Source organism: Lepidochelys olivacea (genome assembly GCF_965140295.1).
Source record: "Lepidochelys olivacea isolate rLepOli2 genome assembly, chromosome: 2".
NCBI lineage: Eukaryota > Metazoa > Chordata > Testudines > Cheloniidae > Lepidochelys > Lepidochelys olivacea.
In genome coordinates, this window is record NC_140412.1 from 270,284,961 (window position 1) to 270,310,238 (window position 25,278).

At 58.1% G+C, this 25,278-nt stretch overlaps 1 protein-coding gene across 4 annotated transcripts; it reads right to left on the reverse strand.

Moving 5' to 3' along the window:
- Positions 1–17,717: 17,717 nt before the first annotated feature.
- ZNF467 (zinc finger protein 467) lies at positions 17,718–24,914 on the reverse strand. Of its 4 annotated transcripts, none has more exons than XM_084619433.1 (6): positions 24,805–24,914; positions 23,313–23,632; positions 21,937–22,052; positions 21,434–21,547; positions 20,612–20,731; positions 17,718–20,213 (listed from the first exon to the last, which is right to left on the reverse strand). In XM_084619433.1, exons 3-6 carry the CDS (start codon positions 21,968–21,970, stop codon positions 18,634–18,636), a joined length of 1,848 nt encoding a protein of 615 aa, XP_084475559.1. In that variant the 5' UTR covers positions 21,971–22,052; positions 23,313–23,632; positions 24,805–24,914; the 3' UTR covers positions 17,718–18,633. The 4 variants fall into 4 exon arrangements, with proteins under 4 accessions (XP_084475559.1, XP_084475558.1, XP_084475560.1 ...); XM_084619432.1 differs by having other exon boundaries at positions 24,729–24,894; XM_084619434.1 differs by lacking the exon at positions 24,805–24,914 and adding an exon at positions 24,215–24,232.
- Positions 24,915–25,278: the final 364 nt, after the last annotated feature.

A 25,278-nucleotide genomic window follows, 5' to 3' on the forward strand; every position in this document is an offset into this window, starting at 1 on the left:
CCCAGGGGAGCGCGGACCGACCCCCCCGGAAACTGCCTCTCCAGCCCCCCCGAGGGGAGCGCGGACCGACCCCCCCGGAAACTGCCTCTCCAGCCCCCCCCCAGGGGAGCGCGGACCGACCCCCCCGGAAACTGCCTCTCCAGCCCCCCCGAGGGGAGCGCGGACCGACCCCCCCGGAAACTGCCTCTCCAGCCCCCCCCCAGGGGAGCGCGGACCGACCCCCCCCGGAAACTGCCTCTCCAGCCCCCCCCCCGAGGGGAGCGCGGACCGGCCCCCCAAACTGCCTCTCCAGCCCCCCCCCGAGGGGAGCGCGGACCGACCCCCCCGGAAACTGCCTCTCCAGCCCCCCCCCCGAGGGGAGCGCGGACCGACCCCCCCAAACTGCCTCTCCACCCCCCCCCCGAGGGGAGCGCGGACCGACCCCCCCAAACTGCCTCTCCACCCCCCCCCGAGGGGAGCGCGGACCGACCCCCCCGGAAACTGCCTCTCCAGCCCCCCCCCGAGGGGAGCGCAGACCGACCCCCCCAAACTGCCTCTCTACCCCCCCCCGAGGGGAGCGCGGACCGACCCCCCCGGAAACTGCCTCTCCAGCCCCCCCCCGAGGGGAGCGCGGACCGACCCCCCCAAACTGCCTCTCCACTCCCCCCCCGAGGGGAGCGCGGACCGACCCCCCCAAACTGCCTCTCCACCCCCCCCCGAGGGGAGCGCGGACCGACCCCCCAACTGCCTCTCCAGCCCCCCCCCAAGGGAGCGCGGACCGACCCCCCAACTGCCTCTCCACCCCCCCCAGGGGAGCGCGGACCGACCCCCCAACTGCCTCTCCACCCCCCCCCAGGGGAGCGCGGACCGACCCCCCAACTGCCTCTCCACCCCCCCCGAGGGGAGCGCGGACCGACCCCCCCAAACTGCCTCTCCAGCCCCCCCCAGGGGAGCGCGGACCGACCCCCCCAAACTGCCTCTCCAGCCCCCCCCCAGGGGAGCGCGGACCGACCCCCCCGGAAACTGCCTCTCCAGCCCCCCCCCCGAGGGGAGCGCGGACCGACCCCCGCGGAAACTGCCTCTCCAGCCCCCCCCCGAGGGGAGCGCGGACCGACCCCCGCGGAAACTGCCTCTCCAGCCCCCCCCCGAGGGGAGCGCGGACCGACCCCCCCGGAAACTGCCTCTCCAGCCCCCCCCCGAGGGGAGCGCGGACCGACCCCCCCAACTGCCTCTCCAGCCCCCCCCCGAGGGGAGCGCGGACCGACCCCCCCAACTGCCTCTCCACCCCCCCCCGAGGGGAGCGCGGACCGACCCCCCAACTGCCTCTCCAGCCCCCCCTGAGGGGAGCGCGGACCGACCCCCCCAACTGCCTCTTCCGCCCCCCCCCGAGGGGAGCGCGGACCGACCCCCCCAACTGCCTCTCCAGCCCCCCCCGAGGGGAGCGCGGACCGACCCCCCCAACTGCCTCTCCACCCCCCCCCGAGGGGAGCGCGGACCGACCCCCCAACTGCCTCTCCAGCCCCCCCCGAGGGGAGCGCGGACCGACCCCCCCGGAAACTGCCTCTCCAGCCCCCCCCCCAGGGGAGCGCGGACCGACCCCCCCGGAAACTGCCTCTCCAGCCCCCCCCGAGGGGAGCGCGGACCGACCCCCCCGGAAACTGCCTCTCCAGCCCCCCCCGAGGGGAGCGCGGACCGACCCCCCCGGAAACTGCCTCTCCAGCCCCCCCCCAGGGGAGCGCGGACCGACCCCCCCCAACTGCCTCTCCAGCCCCCCCCGAGGGGAGCACGGACCGACCCCCCCGGAAACTGCCTCTCCAGCCCCCCCCGAGGGGAGCGCGGACCGACCCCCCCAGAAACTGCCTCTCCAGCCCCCCCCGAGGGGAGCGCGGACCGACCCCCCCGGAAACTGCCTCTCCAGCCCCCCCCCGAGGGGAGCGCGGACCGACCCCCCCGGAAACTGCCTCTCCAGCCCCCCCCGAGGGGAGCGCGGACCGACCCCCCCGGAAACTGCCTCTCCAGCCCCCCCCGAGGGGAGCGCGGACCGACCCCCCCGGAAACTGCCTCTCCAGCCCCCCCCGAGGGGAGCTCGGACCGACCCCCCAAACTGCCTCTCCAGCCCCCCCCCCGAGGGGAGCGTGGACCGACCCCCCAACTGCCTCTCCAGCCCCACCCCCCGAGGGGAGCGCGGACCGACCCCCCCCCAGCTGCCTCTCGTCTCCCGCCTGCGGGGAGCGTGGGCTCACCCCTGGCAGTTGTGGGATCAGGGTCCCGGGTAGGTGCTCGATGGGCCCTGTTGCCATGAGCTTTTGGGGCTGGCAGCGATGCAGGGCCAGGCTGTCTGCCCAGTGCCCGCCCCAAACAGCCAAACGGCCATAACTCCAGGTGCCCAGGTGAGGCTAGGTCAGGAGGGGATCCCCCTCCTGGGCAGGGTCTGAGAGCTGCCAGAGCCAGGGGCAGCTCTCAGACCCAGCCCACTCCACCCCTCTCTCCTGGATTAGCGAGACCCCCAAATCCAGGACCCCTTCACCTGCTGCTGGTCGTGCCTCTACCACCCCACCCCAGACACACACCCCCGCCCGGCCTGGCCTCCCTCTGTCCCCACTGCCCCCCAGGGCAGGAGAATGGAGGCAGACTGGCTGCCCTGTCACTGCTCCGGCCCAGGGGTACAGACGACACAGGTGTATGTCTCCTCTTCCAGAGGGCTGAGGGCAAGGTTCAGGGAAGGCCAAGCTGGCTGCACCGCTCTGGCCCCTGGTTGCTTGGCTGGGTCTAACGTACCCCTGGGGCCATCTCCAGTGGTTTCTCCCTGTGTGCCAGCCCTGCAGCGCAGTCTCAGGCCTCGGGGAGCCCCCACTAGCCGTGCCCGCCAGGCTGGGACAGGCCAGTCCATGCTGGGGGAAGATAAGGGGCTGAGTGCCATGTTTTATTTATTTCTGTTCTTGGAGCCTCTGCTCTGCTGTCACAACGCCTGTTTTCCTTAAAGCCCCAGCTGCTTGAGTCACGTGGATCTCTGATGATTTCAGCCTTCATTCTTAAAGAACAAGTAAGTTTCTACCCCTCCTGGCTGTAAAGAAAGCTTCAAAATGTGACCCCCGTGCACCCTAAGGGCTCAACAAGCAAAAGGCAAATCAAAAGAATGCCAAATCTATTATTTTTTACAGAATCTCCCGCTTTTAAAGCCAATCTCGTGAGTTTTGGTGAGCCTGACTCATGATTTTTGACCGTTTGGGGTTGGCAATACTGCCATTGTCATAAATATAAAGGGAAGGGTAAACCCCTTTGAAATCCCTCCTGGCCAGGGGAAAGCTCCTCTCACCTGTAAAGGGTTAAGAAGCTAAAGGTAACCTCGCTGGCACCTGACCAAAATGACCAATGAGGAGACAAGATACTTTCAAAAGCTGGGAGGAGGGAGAGAAACAAAGGGTCTGGGTCTGTCTGTATGCTGGTCTTGCCAGGGACAGAACAGGAATGGAGTCTTAGAACTTTTAGTAAGTAATCTAGCTAGGTATGTGTTAGATTATGATTTCTTTAAATGGCTGAGAAAAGAATTGTGCTGAATAGAATAACTATTTCTGTCTGTGTATCTTTTTTGTAACTTACGGTTTTGCCTAGAGGGGTTCTCTATGTTTTTGAATCTAATTACCCTGTAAGATATCTACCATCCTGATTTTACAGGGGGGATTTCTTTATTTCTATTTACTTCTATTTTTTATTAAAAGTCTTCTTGTAAAACACTGAATGCTTTTTCATTGTTCTCAGATCCAAGGGTTTGGGTCTGTGGTCACCTATGCAAATTGGTGAGGCTTTTTATCCCACATTTCCCAGGAAAGGGGGGGGTGCAAGTGTTGGGAGGATTGTTCATTGTTCTTAAGATCCAAGGGTCTGGGTCTGTAGTCACCTAGGCAAATTGGTGAGGCTTTTTCCAAACCTTGTCCAGGAAGTGGGGTGCAAGGTTTTGGGAAGTATTTTGGGGGGAAGGACGCGTCCAAACAGCTCTTCCCCAGTAACCAGTATTAGTTTGGTGGTAGTAGCGGCCAGTCCAAGGACAACGGGGGGAATATTTTGTACCTTGGGGAAGTTTTGACCTAAGCTGGTAAAGAGAAGCTTAGGAGGTTTTTTCATGCAGGTCCCCACATCTGTACCCTAGAGTTCAGAGTGGGGGAGGAACCTTGACAGCCATTAATTAGAGCTCTCACCCAGGATCAGTTTCCCCCTCCATCGGAGGAGGAGAAAGGCTTTGAACAGGGCTGTCCCAAGCATGCCCTAACCACTGACCTATGGCCTGATGTGGGGCTCCGACAGTCTCTCCTGTGATGCTTTTCCACTGTGGATAAATAATGACCCAGCTAGTAGAGCGGGGGGCTGGACCCTGGGTCTAACTCAGCCCAGGGGTGTGCCCTGAGCACTGGAGTACATACAGAGTCACTCTGTCTCCGACCCAGTGAGAATTAAGCATTTATCCATAGTGGAACAGTCACTGGGCTAGAGCGAGAGAATGAATTAGTGACTAGTCCAATGAGCCCCCCTTACCAAGTGCTCCAGCTCGGTCTGTATAACTGACGTGTGCCCATCATGACTGACCACTCTGCCAGTGTCTGTGGCATCACCTGCAAATGTTACCAGCAAAGGTTTTCTCTGTTCTTCCAGAAGCTTGAGAAAGGTATTGAATAGCATTGGGACAAACCAGATCCCAGGAGAAACACCCCCAAGGACGATGATTCTCGTTTGCTATTACATTTGTAATCTCTCAGGTAGCCAACTTTTAATCCATTTGATACGGGTAACATGGATTTTGTATAGTGCTAGCTTTTTTAACAAAATGTCATATGGGATTCAGACAAAAGCCATGCAGAGGTCATAGCTACATTATGTCATCAGTTATCTTTGTCAACCAAACTTGTAATCTCATCAAAAAGTGATGTAAAATGTGTGTGACAAGACCTGTGTTCCATAAAACCATGTTGATTGCCCTTAGTCACGCTGCCATCCTTTCAGTCTTTGCTGACTGCATCCCAGAGCAGCTTTGCCAGGACTTTGCCCAGCATCGTAGTCAGGCTAACTGGTCTAGAGTCACTCAGCTCATCCAGTTTGGCATCATTTAAATTTTTTAAATATTTGCACAACAATAGCGTTTTTCCCAGTCCTCTGGAACTTCCTGGGTAGTCCATAGTTGTTAAAAATCAACGTCAGTGGTTCAGAGAGCTCCTCAACCCATTTTTTTCATATGCTTGGGTGTGAGTTATCCTGTTCCACCAATTAAAAAATTAACTTTAGCTGTTGCTGTTTAACAACCTGCAGGATTCCTGATGGAATAGAAGGAAGTTGTCCTTATCACTATGAGGTACGAATAAGTCATCACGCTTCATTGCCTTCCAACCCTGATATTCTATGATTCTATGATTCCAAATACAGAACAGAAATATTGATTCAATACCTCTGCCTTTTCTGCATCAGGATTGTCTATTTTAGCAGACGGACCTAGTACTGGACTTATACCATTGTTAGGATTTAATTTGTTTCCGGTATACCTAATGAATTCCTTCTTTTTGTCCTTAACTGCACTGGCCATAGATTTTTTTCACTGCTATGCTGAGCTTCCCTTATCAATTATCTGCATTTTCTTAACAATTGGTTTGTATTCATTGCTATCAAATTCCCCATTTTTCCATTTGTTATATATTATGTTTTTACTTTTAATTGCTAATTTGACTTCCCCTCTTAACTAGGATGTTACTCTTTTTTAACTGAAGAAGCCTTCATACATGATTGCAGAACTGTGGGGAGTATTTAGCATCTAATAAAGCATTCCTAAGAAGCTCCCAATTATCACTCAGCCCTCTTCACACCCCGTATGCCCATTGTCTTGAAGCCTGCAGTGTCATAGAATCATAGAATATCAGGGTTGGAAGGGACCTCAGGAGGTCATCTAGTCCAACCCCCTACTCAGAGCAGGACCAATCCCCAACTAAGGGTATGTCTACACTACGGAATAAGGTCGAATTTATAGAAGTCGGTTTTTTAGAAATCGGTTTTATATATTCGAATGTGTGTGTCCCCACAGAAAATGCTCTAAGTGCATTAAGTGCATTAACTCGGCGGAGCGCTTCCACAGTACCGAGGCTAGAGTCGACTGCCGGAGTGTTGCACTGTGGGTAGCTATCCCACAGTTCCCGCAGTCTCCGCTGCCCATTGGAATTCTGGGTTGAGATCCCAATGCCTGATGGGGCTAAAACATTGTCGCGGGTGGTTCTGGGTACATATTGTCAGGCCCTCGTTCACTCCCTCCCTCCATGAAAGCAAGGGCAGACAATCGTTTCGCGCCTTTTTTCCTGAGTTACCTGTGCAGACACCATACCACGGCAAGCATGGAGCCCGCTCAGGTAACTGTCACCCTATGTCTCCTGGGTGCTGGCAGACGTGGTATGGCATTGCTACACAGTAGCAGCAACCCCTTGCCTTGTGGCAGCAGACGGTACAGTACGACTGGTAGCTGTCATCGTCATGTCCGAGGTGCTCCTGGCCACGTCGGCTGGGAGCACCTGGGCAGACATGGGCGCAGGGACTAAATTTGGAGTGACTTGACCAGGTCATTCTCTTTAGTCCTGCAGTCAGTCCTATTGAACCGTCTTATGGTGAGCGGGCAGGCGATACGGACTGCTAGCAGTCGTACTGTACCATCTTCTGCCGAGCAGCCATGAGATGTGGATGGCTTGCAGTCCTTCTGCACCGTCTGCTGCCAGCCAAAGATGTAAAAGATAGATGGAGTGGATCAAAACAAGAAATAGACCAGATTTGTTTTGTACTCATTTGCTTCCCCCTGTCTAGGGGACTCATTCTTCTAGGTCACACTGCAGTCACTCACAGAGAAGGTGCAGCGAGGTAAATCTAGCCATGTATCAATCAGAGGCCAGGCTAACCTTCTTGTTCCAATAAGAACAATAGCTTAGCTGCACCATTTCTTGTTGGAACCCTCCGTGAAGTCCTGCCTGAAATACTCCTTGATGTAAAGCCACCCCCTTTGTTGATTTTAGCTCCCTGAAGCCAACCCTGTAAGCCGTGTCCTCAGTCGCCCCTCCCTCCGTCAGAGCAACGGCAGACAATCGTTCCGTGCCTTTTTTCTGTGCGGACGCCATACCAAGGCAAGCATGGAGGCCGCTCAGCTCACTTTGGCAATTCGGAGCACATTAAACACCACACGCATTATCCAGCAGTATATGCAGCACCAGAACCTGGCAAAGCGATACCGGGCGAGGAGGCGACGTCAGCGCGGTCACGTGAGTGATCAGGACATGGACACAGATTTCTCTGAAAGCATGGGCCCTGCCAATGCATGCATCATGGTGCTAATGGGGCAGGTTCATGCTGTGGAACGCCGATTCTGGGCTCGGGAAACAAGCACAGACTGGTGGGACCGCATAGTGTTGCAGGTCTGGGACGATTCCCAGTGGCTGCGACACTTTCGCATGCGTAAGGGCACTTTCATGGAACTTCGTGACTTGCTTTCCCCTGCCCTGAGGCGCAAGAATACCAAGATGAGAACAGCCCTCACAGTTGAGAAGCGAGTGGCGATAGCCCTGTGGAAGCTTGCAACGCCAGACAGCTACCGGTCAGTCGGGAATCAATTTGGAGTGGGCAAATCTACTGTGGGGGCTGCTGTGATGCAAGTAGCCAACGCAATCAAAGATCTGCTGATATCAAGGGTAGTGACCCTGGGAAATGTGCAGGTCATAGTGGATGGCTTTGCTGCAATGGGATTCCCTAACTGTGGTGGGGCCATAGACGGAACCCATATCCCTATCTTGGCACCGGAGCACCAAGCCGCCGAGTACATAAACCGCAAGGGGTACTTTTCGATAGTGCTGCAAGCTCTGGTGGATCACAAGGGACGTTTCACCAACATCAACGTAGGATGGCCGGGAAAGGTCCATGATGCTCGCATCTTCAGGAACTCTGGTCTGTTTCAAAAGCTGCAGGAAGGGACTTTATTCCCAGACCAGAAAATAACTGTTGGGGATGTTGAAATGCCTATATGTATCCTTGGGGACCCAGCCTACCCCTTAATGCCATGGCTCATGAAGCTGTACACAGGCAGCCTGGACAGTAGTCAGGAGCTGTTCAACTACAGGCTGAGCAAGTGCAGAATGGTGGTAGAATGTGCATTTGGACGTTTAAAGGCGCGCTGGCGCAGTTTACTGACTCGCTTAGACCTCAGCAAAACCAATATTCCCACTGTTATTACTGCTTGCTGTGTGCTCCACAATATCTGTGAGAGTAAGGGGGAGACGTTTATGGCGGGGTGGGAGGTTGAGGCAAATCGCCTGGCTGCTGGTTACGCGCAGCCAGACACCAGGGCGGTTAGAAGAGCACGGGAGGGCGCGGTACGCATCAGAGAAGCTTTGAAAACCAGTTTCATGACTGGCCAGGCTACGGTGTGAAAGTTCTGTTTGTTTCTCCTTGATGAAACCCCCTGCCCCTTGGTTCACTCTACTTCTCTGTAAGCTAACCACCCGCCCCTCCTCCCTTCAATCACCGCTTGCAGAGGCAATAAAGTCATTGTTGCTTCACATTCATGCATTCTTTATTCATTCATCACACAAATAGGGGGATGACTACCAAGGTAGCCCAGGAGGGGTGGTGCAGGAGGGAAGGAAAATGCCACACAGCACTTTAAGCACAGCACTTTAAAAGTTTACAACTTTAAAATTTATTGAATGACAGCCTTCTTTTTTTTGGGCAATCCTCTGTGGTGGAGTGGCTGGTTGGCCGGAGGCCCCCCCACCGCGTTCTTGGGCGTCTGGGTGTGGAGGCTATGGAACTTGGAGAGGAGGGCGGTTGGTTACAGAGGGGCAGCAGTGGCAGTCTGTGCTCCAGCTGCCTTTGCTGCAGCTCAACCATACACTGGAGCATACTGGTTTGGTCCTGCAGCAGCCTCAGCATTGAATCCTGCCTCCTCTCATCACGCTGCCGCCACATTTGAGCTTCAGCCCTGTCTTCAGCCCGCCACTTACTCTCTTCAGCCCGCCACCTCTCCTCCCGGTCATTTTGTGCTTTCCTGCACTCTGACATTATTTGCCTCCACGCATTCGTCTGTGCTCTGTCAGTGTGGGAGGACAGCATGAGCTCGGAGAACATTTCATCGCGAGTACGTTTTTTTTTTCTTTCTAAGCTTCACTAGCCTGTGGGAAGGAGAAGTTCCTGTGATCATTGAAGCTGGTGGAGAAAAAAAAAGGGACAGCGGTATTTAAAAAGACACATTTTATAAAACAGTGGTTACACTCTTTCAGGGTAAACCTTGCTGTTAACATTACATACATAGCACATGTGCTTTCGTTACAAGGTCGCATTTTGCCTCCTCCCACCGCCTGACTACCCCCTCAACCTTCCCCCGTCCCTGTGGCTAACAGCGGGGAACATTTCTGTTTAGCCACAGGCAAACAGCCCAGCAGGAATGGGCTCCTCTGAGTGTCCCCTGAAGAAAAGCACTCTATTTCAACCAGGTGACCATGAATTATATCTCTCTCTCCTGAGGATAACACAGAGAGATAAAGAACGGATGTTGTTTGAATGCCAGCAAACATACACTACAATGCTTTGTTCTACAATGATTCCCGAGTACGTGTTACTGGCCTGGAGTGGTAAAGTGTCCTACCATGAAGGACGCAATAAGGCTGCCCTCCCCAGAAACCTTTTGCAAAGGCTTTAGGACTACATCTAGGAGAACCGCAAATGCCAGGGCAAAGTAATCCTTTCACATGCTTGCTTTTAAACCATGTATAGTATTTTAAAAGGTACACTCACCAGAGGTCCCTTCTCCGCCTGCTGGGTCCAGGAGGCAGCCTTGGGTGGGTTCGGGGGGTACTGGCTCCAGGTCTAGGGTGAGAAACAGTTCCTGGCTGTCAGGAAAACCGGTTTCTCCGCTTGCTTGCTGTGAGCTATCTACAACCTCCTCATCATCATCATCTTCTTCGTCCCCAAAACCTGCTTCCGTATTGCCTCCATCTCCATTGAAGGAGTCAAACAACACGGCTGGGGTAGTGGTGGCTGAACCCCCTAAAATGGCATGCAGCTCATCATAGAAGCGGCATGTTTGGGGCTCTGACCCAGAGCGGCTGTTCGCCTCTCTGGTTTTCTGCTAGGCTTGCCTCAGCTCCTTCAGTTTCACGCGGCACTGCTTCGGGTCCCTGTTATGGCCTCTGTCCTTCATGCCCTGGGAGATTTTCACAAAGGTTTTGGCATTTCGAAAACTGGAACGGAGTTCTGATAGCACGGATTCCTCTCCCCAAACAGCGATCAGATCCCGTACCTCCCGTTCGGTCCATGCTGGAGCTCTTTTGCGATTCTGGGACTCCATCATGGTCACCTGTGCTGATGAGCTCTGCATGGTCACCTGCAGCTTGCCACGCTGGCCAAACAGGAAATGAGATTCAAAAGTTCGCGGTTCTTTTCCTGTCTACCTGGCCAGTGCATCTGAGTTGAGAGTGCTGTCCAGAGCGGTCATAATGTAGCACTCTGGGATAGCTCCCGGAGGCCAATACCATCGAATTGTGTCCACAGTACCCCAAATTCGAGCCGGCAATGTCGATTTAAGAGCTAATCCACTTGTCAGGGGTGGAGTAAGGAAATCGATTTTAAGAGCCCTTTAAGTCGAAATAAAGGGCTTCATTGTGTGGACGGGTGCAGGTTTACATCGATTTAACGCTGCTAAATTCGACCTAAAGTCCTAGTGTAGACCAGGGCTAAATCATCCCAGCCAGGGCTTTGTCAAGTGAGAGATGGAGCCCTTCCCCCCAAACTCCAGCCAAACCCAGCCTCAGTCCCAGAGGCAAACAGTGGGCATGGAGAATGTGCCAGGAGCTTTGAAATCACTGCCCTGGGCCCAGTCTGCAGGTGCTGGGAGTGGGGAGGGTCCCTGGGAACAGCCAAGGGCTCCAGTGGCAGGAGCCGGGTTCTGAGGGAGGGGAGGAGAGAAGGGGGCCAAGTGCCGGATGGGGCAGGGGGTTTTGCCTCTTTGTAATATCTCTCTCCAGTAAAATGCCCTGGAATTTCTTATACGCAAATATATATTTTAAATTGTGAGTGTTGATCTGTCAGATGGGTTGGATGGTTTCCAGTGAAGCATTCTCCATTTCCACTGAAGTGCAAGGCCAGAGACCTCCCATACAAAGAATGCCGTTTACAATCCTTTCCCTTTGGTCTGTAAGGCTGGCATGGCAGAAATTCTGTGCTGAACAGGATGTGTCAGACACTTGGTTTTTCTCACACACTGTACAAAGGCCTCTTTGGGTTACTGTTGATTTCCTTTCACCCCTCCTGCAGGCTGCAGGGGATGTTGCAGTGTCTTGCAGACGTGATGGGCTCAGGCTCGTCTCCCCACATTTCCATGGCTTAGCCTCTCTTCCATTCGCTATTAAACATGACCAGTGAAATGCTCAGGGCAAAGATGGATTCCTTTGGACAACACTGGGTGTTGAACCACAGTTTCTTACTCAGAATACAGGCCTCAGCCCTTTACGGCTCAGGAACTGGGGGGGTTTCCCCCCTACACAAGTGAGTAAATCTGGAGTCAGCTCAGTGCGTCGCAGGATGGAAAAAGCTTAGCTATGGAATGGGCAGGTGGGTGAGCCAGGGTTTGGAAGCCATACGAGGAGCTGCCTGTCTGCGGGAGGAACTGGAATCCTGTCTGAGATGTGGCACTCAAGACGGGAAAGTGAAAGGGAGTTCAAGTGCCCAGCGAAGCCCGTGAGCTCCAGCTGCACTGTGCGTGGTGTGCGTGCCCCCAAGTGCCTCACTGTGCAAAGTCCATACTCGCTGAACCACAGCCCTCTGACACAGCCCTGGTGCTAGCCAGGGTAGAGACCTCTGTGTCGGGAGCTGAGAGAGCAGGGTTTTTGGCTGGTCACACCCACCCATGTGGGTTTGTGCATGGTTGGTCTAGGCTAGATCGGAGCTGTAGCATGGGGCTTTGTTACCGATGACCTTGTGGCGGCAAAAAGTCCAAATGCGGAGTGTGGGCCCACGGCAGGGATCAGGCCTTGTCCCATTTTGGTATCATCCCACCCTGCAATGGGGCTGAAATAGAGCATTGTGCCCCCATCACAACGCCAGCCCCCCTGAGGCTCAGAGGGAAATGAACCTGCTCAGAGCAGCCTGTAGCTCACAGGGGGAAAAGATTTGCCCAACTGGATCTAAGTTTCTAAAGTCATAATAAAAGTTGGCTCTAGTCGGAATAAAACCAAAATCCTGTACACCCTTCCCAGGACTGGTCAGGCAGGGTGTCGGAATTTGGTTTTATTCTGTTTCTGTACCAGGTCTCCCCATCCCCACACCTCTGCACCCCTCACCCCAGGCCTAGAGATGGCAGCTCCATAGAATCATAGAATATCAGGGTTGGAAGGGACCCCAGAAGGTCATCTAGTCCAACCCCCTGCTCAAAGCAGGACCAATTCCCAGTTAAATCATCCCAGCCAGGGCTTTGTCAAGCCTGACCTTAAAAACCTCTAAGGAAGGAGATTCTACCACCTCCCTAGGTAACGCATTCCAGTGTTTCACCACCCTCTTAGTGAAAAAGTTTTTCCTAATATCCAATCTAAACCTCCCCCACTGTAACTTGAGACCATTACTCCTCGTTCTGTCATCTGCTACCATTGAGAACAGTCTAGAGCCATCCTCTTTGGAACCCCCTTTCAGGTAGTTGAAAGCAGCTATCAAATCCCCCCTCATTCTTCTCTTCTGCAGGCTAAACAATCCCAGCTCCCTCAGCCTCTCCTCATAACTCATGTGTTCCAGTCCCCTAATCATTTTTGTTGCCCTTCGCTGAAATCTCTCCAATTTATCCAGCATGGCTGTGTCTCACCGTCCTTCCCTGAGACTGCTGGATGCAGAGAAGAGGGTGGAGCAGAACCCTCCATAAATAGTTACCTACATTTCCCTTTTAGTGGCATTGTTCTGATAAGAAAACAACAAAACCACCAGAGGGAATGCCCGAGGAAGTGAGCAGGGGTGGGCGATGAGAGGCATTCGGGTGGAGAGTGCTCGTCTAACCAATATGCCCAGTCGCTGGCAGTCAGCAATGGAGCATGCTGCTGCAGCGTGGCTGGAGCTGTTAGCGGCTTCCTGTAGCTCGACTCACTCGGAAGGCTTGGATTAACGTAACTGGTGGGTTCCCTTCGCCTCCACACTCCCATCTCCTCTGCAGTTTATCCTGATGCTTCCCGGATAATGAGAGGAAATAGGAAGCTTCCTCTTTGTCTGCCACAGGAGAGGGGCTGGGTTCAGGGCTCTGTGGGAGAGGCCCACATAAGTCTGGCCTCCCAGCCAGCAGGAGAGAGGGCTAAGATCTGGCTCTCCATGCACACTGTGTCCATTAGCAGAGCCCAGGGCTGGGAGCTAGGGGCTGGGTGAGAGGAAGGAACCCTCACTAGGGTATGTCTACACTACGAAATTAGGTCGAATTTATAGAAGTCGGTTTTTTAGAAATCGATTTTATATATTCGAGTGTGTGTGTCCCCACAGAAAATGCTCTAAGTGCATTAAGTGCAGTAACTCGGCGGAGCGCTTCCACAGTACCGAGCCTCGCGTCGACTTCTGGAGCGTTGCACTGTGGGTAGCTATCCCACAGTTCCCGCAGTCTCCGCTGCCCATTGGAATTCTGGGTTGAGATCCCAATGCCTGATGGGGCTAAAACATTGTTGCGGGTGGTTCTGGGTACATATCGTCAGGCCCCCGTTCCCTCCCTCCCTCCGTGAAAGCAAGGGCAGACAATCGTTTCGCGCCTTTTTTCCTGAGTTACCTGTGCAGACGCCATACCACGGCAAGCATGGAGCCCGCTCAGCTCACTGTCACCCTATGACTCCTGGGTGCTGGCAGACGCGGTACGGCATTGCTACGCAGCAGCAGCAACCCCTTGCTTTGTGGCAGCAGACGGTACAGTACGACTGGTAGCCGTCATCGTCATGTCTGAGGTGCTCCTGGTGGCCTGTGTGAGGTCGATCAGGAGCGCCTGGGCAGACATGGGCGCAGGGACTAAATTTGGAGTGACTTGATCAGGTCATTCTCTTTAGTCCTGCAGTCAGTCCTATTGAACCGTCTTATGGTGAGCGGGCAGGTGATACGGATGGCTAGCAGTCCTATTGCATCATCTTCTGCCGGGCAGGCAAGAGATGAAGATGGCTAGCAGTCCTATTGTACCATCTTCTGCGGAGCAGCCATGAGATGTGGATGGCATGCAGTCCTTCTGCACCGTCTGCTGCCAGCCAAAGATGTAAAAGATAGATGGAGTGTATCAAAACAAGAAATAGACCAGATTTGTTTTGTACTCATTTGCAAACCCCCACCCCCCGTCTAGGGGACTCATTCCTCTAGGTCACACTGCAGTCACTCACAGAGAAGGTGCAGCGAGGTAAATCTAGCCATGTATCAATCAGAGGCCAGACTAACCTCCTTGTTCCAATAAGAACAATAACTTAGGTGCACCATTTCTTATTGGAACCCTCCGTGAAGTCCTGCCTGAAATACTCCTTGATGTAAAGCCACCCCCTTTGTTGATTTTAGCTCCCTGTAAGCCAACCCTGTAAGCCGTGTCGTCAGTCGCCCCTCCCTGCGTCAGAGCAATGGCGAACAATCGTGCATCTGAGTTGAGAGTGCTGTCCAGAGCAGTCACAATGGAGCACTGTGGGATAGCTCCCAGAGGCCAATACTGTCGAATTGTGTCCACAGTACCCCAAATTCGACCCGGCAAGGCCGATTTAAGCTCTAATCCACTTGTCAGGGGTGGAGTAAGGAAATCGATTTTAAGAGCCCTTTAAGTCGAAATAAAGGGCTTGTGTGGACAGGTGCAGGTTTACATCGATTTAAAGCTGTTAAATTCGACCTAAAGTCCTAGTGTAGACCAGGGCTAGGTGTGTAGGCCACTCATTCGCAGGTGGGCGCTTGACTTGTTTCCTGGTTAGTTGTGTAGTTTGGCTAGTGAGTACTGACCTATGCACGGCCACCTACCCCCTAACAGCATCTGCTGGGGCCCCCAACATGGGGCACAGGTGTCTCTCCTGCCCTACCCAAAGGAGGTGTCGGGACTGAAACAGCGACAGAGAGCGATGTGGGGGAGGGATAGCTCAGTGGTTTGAGCATTGGCCTGCTAAACCCAGGGTTGTGAGTTCAGTCCTTGAGGGGGCCATTTGGGATCTAGGGCAAAAATTGGGGATTGGTCCTGCTTTGAGCAGGGGGTTGGATTAGATGACCTCCTGAGGTCCCTTCCAACCCTGATCGTCTATGATTTTATGATGCAGTGGGAGAGTGGAGGGACAAGGAAGAGCAGACAGGGAAGGACAGCGGGGCTGGTCCAGAACCTGTCCCCCTCCCCCAGCAATACACCCATCGAGCTGAGAGAGCTTTATCGCGCCCGTGCCTGATCTTTAGGGACTCTGCAGCCCCAGAGTGGCCAGGGCACATGCAAAGGCCCAGCTCCAAACTTTGGGCAGGCCTGGTCACTGGGCTGCAGTGCCTTACTCCTGTGTCCATGGCAATGGGTACTTCAGCCTGGCGCCAGCCCCAGCCTGGCAGCCAATGGCACCAGGCAATGCCCCACCCCAGAATTGCCCCTTGATTTTGCTCAGCTTTGTGGTGGGTGGGTGGCTCCCCATGCTGTGGAGTTTTCTTGAGGGAGACTCTGAGCTTTGCTCCCAATTCCTGGCTACCCATCTGCTCAGTCCTGCATCTGTCTGGTTCCCAGCCGTGCCCCCAAGGCTGCCTTTGCCCACCTCTTGCCCTCAGCTCTGCGCCCCTGCTGAGGTGTTTGCAGTGACTGCTGCCCCTGCAGGCTTCAGGGAGTGACCAGACGGAGCCAGCTGCAGGGTCTGTGTCCCTGGCTTCCCCCTCAAGGGTCTCCCTGGGGGCCTTGGCCAGCTCTGTGGGCAGAAAGCAGCTCTCCCCTCACAGCCCAGGCTGGGCAAGGTCCCCTCCCCTGTCAGAAATGCAGCCAGATAGTTTCCCTCCCTTATCTCCAGGACTTGGATGTACCACCCCCCGCCACTCTCCTAACTATGGAGCTCAGCTGCCTCCCCCCTCAGCTCGTGGATGGAGAGCATCGGCTGTGCCCACCCCACACAAGGGCTGAAGGGGTAAATTAGACCAATTAACCTGTAGACCACATCTGGAGAAGAGCCAGGGGATGCTAAGGCCTAACTTACTGATGAAGCCCAGCTGAGGGAGGAGCTGGGCTGGGTTTATAAAGCCAGAAAGCTGGCAGCAGAAGGGGGCTGCAGTCACTCCCAGGGAGAAGCACTTACAGTGACTCCCTCTGAGGAAGTTAGAGCTGGTTCACCCAGAGAAGAGGGGGACCAGAAGCTGTAGGAAGGAACAGCAAGGGCTGCGGGACAGCAGACCGGTTACAAGGTGCAGAGCCCCGGGAGTAGTGAGTGGCCCTGGTTTCCCTACCGGTTGCTGGGGAAGTGGCACCATCAGGACAGTGTCGGAGAGGACTGCCTGGGACTGGCTGCGTGGAAGGACTTTGGGTAACCCCCAGAAGGGGAACTACGTAGTGACCTGGCCAGAGGGCCGGGTCCGGAAGAGGTGGCTGCAGTTCCTGGAGCGAGGGAGGAGCTGCAGGGTGAAGATACCACCCGTGGAGGGTGCAACGCCTGGCAGAGCTAATCCCCAGGATGGGCAGGAGAAGGCACCACCAGCAGTGAGTGCACCCTGGCAACACAGAGACGCTCCCCTGCTGCCCACCAGGCCTGGCACCAAGCCCCCCTCAGCCAGAGCTAGGGGTAACCAACCAAATCCACGAGCGTGACGAGCAATTTCTGCTGCGTGCCCCAGACAGCGATCAGGGCCCCACTGGACAGTCCCTGCCCAACTGAGCTCATGAGCCATCTCCACGCCTGCTCCTGCTCCCCAGCCCCACTGTCTCTGCGTTGCTTGTTAAGACAGCTGGCACCCGGGACAGGGATGTCAGTACCACAGGTTCAGGGAGCTGGGGGGTCAACCTGCTGCCCACAGCAGGCCTATCTCTGCCCTGCCTAGGAGATCCTGGGTCAGGGATGGGGAAGAGGGAGCAGCCTGCACAGCTCAGGGAGGCTCTGCTCCACCCTCCCTCTGCACCCAGTCATTTCAAGCTGGGGAGGGAGGGAGGAACAGGTCCCTGTTGAGCTGCCCCCTCCTAGGCAGAGGGGAGGGCCTCCTGGGCTGCAGGAGGAGCAGAGGTGGAGAATTGCTGGGGGCTGCAGAGCCAGAGCCAACATCTGGAGTCGAAGGGGCAGGAGAGGCACAGAATCAGCTGATGCGGGGACAGAGTGATGCAGAATGAATGGAAGTAGAGCTGGGGACACAGGCAGGTGGGGACAAAATTAACTCCTTGGCAATTGTGCTTTGCAGGGAGAAGCTAGCAGCCCTCCTGCCATGGCTGTAATTGGTGTGATTTCACCCAAACTGGACATTAACTCTTTTTTTGCTCCAACGCTACTGGCAGGTACGGCGGGAACTTCTGAGCAGGTCCCTCTCGGTCCCAGCTTCCCCACTCTGTGACCATCTTGCCGTGGACCCAAGCAGATCTCGCCGATTGTTCTCAGCGCCAAGCCTCTGCTTCCCACCCTGGAGGGCTCCTCAGAGACTCCCCAAGACGGGTGTGAAGAAGGAAATGCCCGGCTCACAGCACTAGCCAGGCAAAGGGCTTGAGTTTCGTCTTTAATTACAGAGGGACATTAACATTCAAATGCCCCTTTGCTTGGGGGTCCCCTGCTGTGCCCCCTCCCAGGTGGAGAACAGAGACACCCCACCCCCACCCCTTCTTGCTCACCCAAGTTCTCGCTGGACCAGTGCTGGGTGCCCTGGCCAGCAACTGGGGAACTGAGCAGGCTGAGAAGCCCGCTTCCAACCCATCTCCAGCACCGTTTGAGAACACTGTTTATGGCACCATTTGGCTCAGGGGAACGGTATTATCCCCCTTTCTAGTTTAGGAATGATTCACAGATGAGTCCTAACCCCATCTCCTGCCTGGTCAGCTCTCCAGGCAGGGTTAAGGGCTTGTCTCGCAGCTGCTGTTTGATGGACGGGTTAAGGGCTTGTCTCGCAGCTGCTGTTTGATGGACAGGCTGAGGGCAGCTGCACCCAGTGGTGTCCCTGCCCATGCGGGCTGGGCTGTCTGAACCGCACCCTGGGCTCTCATGGCACGTCTGGGTCAGAAGCAGGTCTCGCTGCAGGACACTCAGGCAGATTCTCTCCTGTGGCTTTGTGTGGCTTCCCAGTTCTCTCTCTCCTGTCCCGTCCGTACACCGGAGTGCGGGATTGAGGGCGACTGGCAGAGCTGTGTGGGTGGGGAGCCCCGAGCGGGCATGGCAGGGCCAGGCTGAAGGGAGGATCTAGAGAAGGACTGCAATGGCTGGCTGTCGGGAATGAGGGGCACCAGCAGAGCTGATGGGGGAGGGAGCCCAGTGCTGGATTAGCAGGGGGCTGCAGGTGGGTCTGAAGTGCATAAGCAGAACCAGGGTGACCTGGAAGGACTGGAATACGGGGGTGGGGGGGGGGCTGGGATAGCACAGCAGGGAGGGGGGTTACAGGCTGGCACTGAGGGCACAGCATCTGCCCGCACTTTGTCCAGCTCACAGCAGAGCAACTGGTCGCTCGGCGTGGTGAGCCCTGCGAGTCACTAGTCCCCCACCGCTAGAGACAGGCTGCCTGCTGGCTCAGGGGGTCGTGCACAGCCCAGGCGCTGCCCCTGTCCCTCTGCAGGGGGGCAGCGTGGGTACGCTCATGCCTCAGGAGATGCGTCTTCCTGCTGAAGCTCTTGCCACACTGGGTGCAGATGTAGGGCCGGTGGCCCGTGTGCACGGCCTGGTGCCGGACCAGGTTGGTCTTGGAGCTGAAGCGCTTGCCACACTGGGCGCAGCCGTGGGGGCGGGTGCCGGTGTGCACGGCCTGGTGCCTCACCAGGTGGGACTTGCGGCTGAAGCCGCGGCCGCACTGCTCACAGATGTAGGGCCGCTTGCCGGAGTGGGCCTTGGTGTGGGCGATGAGGTTGGGCCGGGAGCTGAAGCTGCGGTCGCACTGGGGGCAGGCGAAGGGGCGCTCGCCGGTGTGGACGCGGCGGTGCCGCACCAGGTGCTGGTTGTGGGTGAAGCTGCGGCCGCAGTCGGGGCAGGCGAAGGGGCGCTCCCCGGTGTGCGTGCGCTGGTGCGTGGTCAGGTTGGGCTTGTGGCTGAAGCTCTTCTCGCAGTAGGCGCAGGCGTAGGGCTTGAGGCCCATGTGGCTGCGCAGGTGGGCAGTCAGGTGGCGCTTGTCGCTGAAGCCGCGGCCGCACTCGGCGCAGGAGAAGGGCCGCCCCTCCCGGTGCAGCCGCTGGTGCGACGTCAGGTTCTTCTTCCAGCTGAAGCTTTTGCCGCACTCGGAGCAGGTGAAGGGTTTCTGCTCCGGCGAGGTCCCTGGGGACGGCGTTGCCACCCCTGGCAGCCTGCAGGGGGCACTTGTCTCCAGCTCGGCCAGCTCCCCCGGCCCCGGCCCCGGCCCCGGCTCCGTGTGCACACGCTGGTGCCGCACCAGATGCTGCTTGTGGGTGAAGCTGCGGGCGCACTGAGCGCACGGGTAGGGGCGCTCCCCGGTGTGGATGCGCTGGTGCCGGATCAGGTGCGTCTTCTTGCGGAAGCTGCGGCCGCACTCGGCACAGGGGAAGGGCCGCTCCCCGGTGTGCGTCTTCTGGTGCGATCCCAGGTGGATCTTCTGGCTGAAGCAGCGGCCGCACTGGGCACACTGGTAGGGGCGCTCACCCGTGTGGATGCGCTGGTGCCGTGTCAGGTGGGCCTTCTTGCTGAAGCCCTTGCCGCACTGGGCGCAGGGGAAGGGCCGCTCCCCTGAGTGGGTGCGCTGGTGGGCCACCAGGTTGGGCTTCTGGCTGAAGCTGCGGCCGCACTCCCCGCAGGCATAGGGGCTCTCCCCAGTGTGCACCCGCTGGTGGAGCCGCAGCGTCAGCTTGTCCTTGAACCGCCGCTCGCATTCGGTGCAACCGTACGGCTTCTCGGTCAGCAGCTGCCACTGCTGCAGGGCCAAGCCCGGGAGGTCGCCGTAGCTGCCGTAGTCCTCCAGGCTCGGCCTCTCCAGCTTGCACGCGCCCAGGTAGCCGTGGCCCCCGTCAGGGTGCAGCAAGCCGCTGCCCTGTAGCTGCCCCGACAGCAGCGCCTCCGCGCTGAGACTCGCGGGCCACTCCTCGTAGTCCTCCTCCACCTTCACTGTCCGGATGAGCCAGTCATCTGCCCGGGGTGGAGGGGAGAGAGAGATGGGGAATCAGACAGCCTGGCACGTCGGGTAACCCACTGAAGCCACAGACCCCCTGCCATCAGCCAGCCACGTTCCTGGCTTCTTCAGGGACAGATCCATGCCCAGCAATTCCAGTACCTTCCCCTGCTGAGCTACCGGTGCGGCTCCCGCGGCCCAGCGAGTCCTGGGAACCGGGGCCCGGGATGTGAACGGGGCCCACAACACGCACGCCTGAGTGGTCCCCTCGCTGGCCAAGGGCTGACTGGGCTGGGGAGACTAAGCACCTCTCACCGCAGGGCTGGGGCACATTGGCAGCGGATGGTGCCAGGGAGTTTGCTTGGCTGCTGAGGCTGCCCAAGCTTGGCAGATACAGCGGGGGGGGGGGTCTCACCTGAGCAGCTGCTCTCAGGGCCTTTTTGTCCTTCCAGACCCCTCTGCTCCCCGCCACCACGCTGCTGCTGCTGCTCTCGCTCACCTTGCGGGACGATCTCGGGCTTGGGAACTACGGATCCTGTCCGAGGGGGAGAGAGAATGAAGCCCAGATTCCCGCATGCTTCAGGAAGTGTCACAAGCAGCCCAGGAGTGGCTGGCTGCACCTCCCTCCATCTCCTAGGGTTTTATAAAGTCGCCCATCACCGTGGCATCAGGGCACCGGAAGGGCAGCACATCCTGGCTCTGGCAGACCAAGAGGAGAGGGGAGTTCCACTGCCCCGCCCTGCGAATGCCATCAGAGGCTCCCTCCTGCGTTCAGCACGGGGCTACCACTCGCTGGCAGCGGCACTCGGAGAGAGGCAGCCCCATAAGCAACCGCGACCCGAAGCAGGAAGGGTTTTGTGGGGCCACAGCAACTGCTCAAAGGGCCTGCAGCCAGGGACAGGCAGCCAGCACCAGTGCCACGAGCTCACGGCGCTATGCGGGGGCTGCTACAGCCTCCAGCTCAGCCCCCAGGAGACGCCTGCCAGGCGCGAGAAAGGCTCCTGCTTCCCACAGGAAGGAACGCAAACCTCGGGCCGAGCACCAGCGATGACAAGTCGTCTTGGCAACAGCTGCAGCTGGGGTTCAGCAGGACCTCCAGGCTGGCAGAGCAACAACCGTGCCCAGATCCTCCTGCCGCTGACACGGCACAAGCACTGGTCAGCCCACGTCCTCACTCTGCTTCCAGGACCTGGAGCATCTCGCCTGGGAAAGAGCCCTCCCCTTGCCCCTAACTGACCTGGGCTGGCGCTGCCAGGGGCCTCCCTCTCCTCTGCCTCCCCAGGAGCCTTGGCACAAGGCTCTTCGGCTTGCTCGATACGTGGGACAATCTCGGGTTTGGCGACGGGGGACCCTGCATGAGACACAACAGAGGCTGCTGGCCACGTGCGGGGCAGGCCTGTCCACCGCCGGCTCTCAGGCACAGCAAACCCAGTCGCCCCAAAGCTGATGGAGGGTACGTTTAGGAGAGGAGTCCGGATAGGGCCGTAGTCCCTGCGGAGACAACACTCCTGCACAGTGCCACTGGACTGGGGTTGCAATGGCTTCTGGAAGCAACAACTCCTGCATGAGCCACGCACCAGAGGGCCTGCCTGTTTGCAGCCAGGAGAGAGCCCCTGACACTGTAGGTGCTCCATTCACCAGCCCCCCAGGGAATTTAGGGGGAGGTGCCCCTCGCTGGCTCTTCCCGGAGCACTCCCTGTGCAATGCGGGGCACACCCGGCAGGCGGGGGCTGTTTTTACCCAGAGCAATCATGGCATCATAGTTCTCCCTCATTCTGGTCTTGTGCTGCTCCCCGTGCCGCTCTGCCACTGCTCCAGAAGGGAAGGGAGGTCTGGTCCGCACACCTCGCTGCGACCTGCAACAACAAGAGATACCTGCCCATCAGAACATGCGGCTGAGTGAGCAGCATGCCTAGTGGGCATACCCCAGTGGATCCCAGGGGCTTTGGAAACGTCCCCATGGGCTAATCCACTTCAGCTCTGGGGCAGCATCACAGTCAGGGCTTGGTGCGCTCTGGGAGAAGCTGGGCCTACATTCTGCAGCCTCTGGTGGAAAGTCTGCAGCAGTTTCAAGAACATTCAGAAACGGAGATTTCTGTGGACACAGGGATGAAGCTAAGCAGCTTAGCTCCACGCTCTGTGTTTGGATGTTAAATCCGCTTTGCCTCACGCTGTCCTCACACACTCCATTTTCAACGTGCTATCGAATCCGGGAACGAAACTACAGAACAGCTTTGTAGACATCTTCCAGGGGCAAGCTGAAGGTCTCGGCCGCTGGGGGAGGGGCAACTGGCAGCTGGAAAGGGGTGGAAGATTGATTGACGGTGTGGGGTCAACACATCGGCTGGATGCTTCTGCCCAAATAGTTAGCACTGTTGGGTTATTACTTGCTATCTGTAGGGTTCAGAGTTAACATCCCATTGAGATGAATGGGGCAATCCACACCCCTCCAAGCTAATGTCCCTTAGCTCAGGCAGACATCCCTGCGCGGCTTACACTGGGCTCCAGCTTTCAGCATCTCATTTGTTGCTATGAGGGCAAGAATCATTTTTAAAGTAGGGCTGAGCGGTTGGAGCCCAGATCTGCTCACAGGGCGGAGGGTACGATTGGGACCCTTGTCGTGCCTTAGATGTTCATCTTCAGGCTTGGCTCCTGGCTGCTAGTGACGCCTTTATCATTAGGATGCGGGATCTGCTTGCAGCCCTGCCCCCATCTTCTGGTAAATGAAAATTCTCGCTGGCATTAAACAAGGGACCATCCCCCAGTATCATGTGCGGAGGCATCACAGGGAGAGCAGACAAAATCCGCCTGCTGGGGCACAGTGATTCAGCTGGCGCTCTGCTCCCTGTGTGCCCCATGCCCCTTCGCGTACGTCTACACTGCAATAAACCCGGGGCGCCGAGGCTCAGGCCCGGGGCAGAGAGCTCAGGCTGCAAGGCCATAACACCGCAGTGCAGCTGTTCTGGTTCGGGCTGGAGCCCAGGCTCTGGGACCCTCTAACATTGCAGGATCTCAGAGCCCAGGCTCCAGCCCGAGCCTGGATGTCTATACTGCTATTTCACAGCCCGAGCCCAGGCCAGCCATGCTGCAGGCCTTTCACCGCGGTGCACACGTACCCTTAGTGACTCCTTTCTACTCCTGAGCTGGGTCGGCTCCGCAGGGCCATGGGGGGGGTCTGCGTCCTATTCTGGCTCCTGCTCTGGGCTCTCCATTGGCAGTGATGGTAGGCGAGGGGGAACGACCCAGCAGGGCTGTCAGAGCCCAGGCAGGGTTTGCGGGGCTGGCAGCTCGGGCTCTCAGCGCACACGGTCTGGGGCTGGCCTTGTCTCCCTGGCGGGCTAGCACGTGGCTGCGGAGGAGCTTGGTGGGCTGCGTAGAGGTGGACGTGTCCTGTCGGGTCCGACTCCTCCCAGCTGCGTTTGGACACGCTAAGGCTCTGTGGTGAAGACAAGGCTAGTGAGATGGCGAGCCACGGTGTTCTCGCGGAGGCCTCAGTCATGGGCACAGCACCTTAGCTAGCAGGTGACAGCTTCCCCAATAGCCACAGCTTTACCTCTCCCCATGACCCCCGTTAACCCCTTCCTAGCCCTATTAGGTGGCTGTGGTGTCCCCTGAGATCACAGGGCTTCACGCCCCACCCCAGACAAGGCACCAGTGGCTCTTCACTCTGTGCCTGAGACCAGCAACATTGCCTGGGCTCCTGCTGGTGTCTCCCTCCAGCAAGGAATCCCACCCCAGGGCTCAACCCTACTGAGATTGTCCCAGCAACTGGGGTGTCTGCCGCGGGGGCCATCCCTCTTCCCCCTGCCCATGCAGTCTCTCCCCTGCCCTCCCCCAGCTGCCCAGCCCTTCCCCCTCTCTGGGCTGGCTTTATCACCTCCCCTTCCCCTGCCACATGGCCTGGCCTCCCCCCCCCCCCGGAACAGACCCTCTCCCCCCCCTCCTCTGCAGAGACCCTCTCCACCCCCTCCCCTGCTACAAGGCCTCCCCTCCCCCACAGACTCCCCTCTACCCAGACCCTCTTCCTCCCTTGCTGCAAGGCCTCGCCTCTGCACAGACCCTCTTCCTCCCCTCCCCCCACCCTGCACAACCCTTCTTCCCCCTCCCCTTCCTGTACAGCTTCCCTTCCCCTCCCCTCAATTCTTGCTTCATCTCGCCTTCCTCTTCCTGCATCGTCTCTCCCCCTCCCCCAACTCTGCCTAGAGTCTCCCCCCCCCCCCGTGATCCTGCTGTCTCCCTAGAACTTCTCCCCCCCCTTTTGCCCCTCCCCTCCTGTCTAATCTCCCGCCCCTGCCTAGATGGTCCCCCCCCCCATTGTTAAGCCCTTCCCCCACCGGCCGCGGGCAGAGCACAGGGCGCAGCGGGGGACTCAGGAGCCCCCCCCCCGTGCTGCTGCATCAAAGAGGGGCAGGAAGTGCCCCCCCCACCCCAGCGGCGCTGAGCTCTCCGCGCCCATCACCGCGGCGTCGGGCGCCCCCCCCCCCCCGGCTCCAGCTGCCCCCGGGCGCAGTTCGGCCCCACGCGCGTCCTACCCGCGCGGCAGCCCCCACAGCCACGCGTGGCCCGGCTCCCCGGCGCAGCCCCCGCTCCGCCGCGACGGGACCGCACCTGGTCCAGGGGCGGCGGCGGCGGCGGGGCCCCCTGCTCCCTCCTGCCGGAGGCGCGGCAGCCGCGGGCCGGGCTGGGAGGCGCTGGGCAGCCCGGCGGGGGGAGCGGCCGGGCACCCTGGGAGCTGTAGTGTCCCTGCGGGTACCCGCGGGGCCCGCGGCAGGGAGGGGACTACATCTCCCAGCAGCCAGCGGGCGGGGCCCGAGCAGCCAGCTGGCCGGGGCGCCGGAGAGAGGGGCCCGAGCCCGAGCCCGGCGCGGCCACGCCTGGGGTCAGCCGGGGCCGCCCTGCTCCCTTCCTCCCCGCCTGGGGGCAGCCAGGCCCTCGGCCTCGCTAGCCCCACGTGCCGGGGGCGCTGGAGCGGGGGTCCCAGGGGGCAGAGGGTCATGTCTTCTGCTGGGCCGGCTTTGGGGGGGCGGGACAGACCCGCTTTCCAGCCGGGCCGAGCTCTTTTTCGGCCGTGGGAAAGGGGCT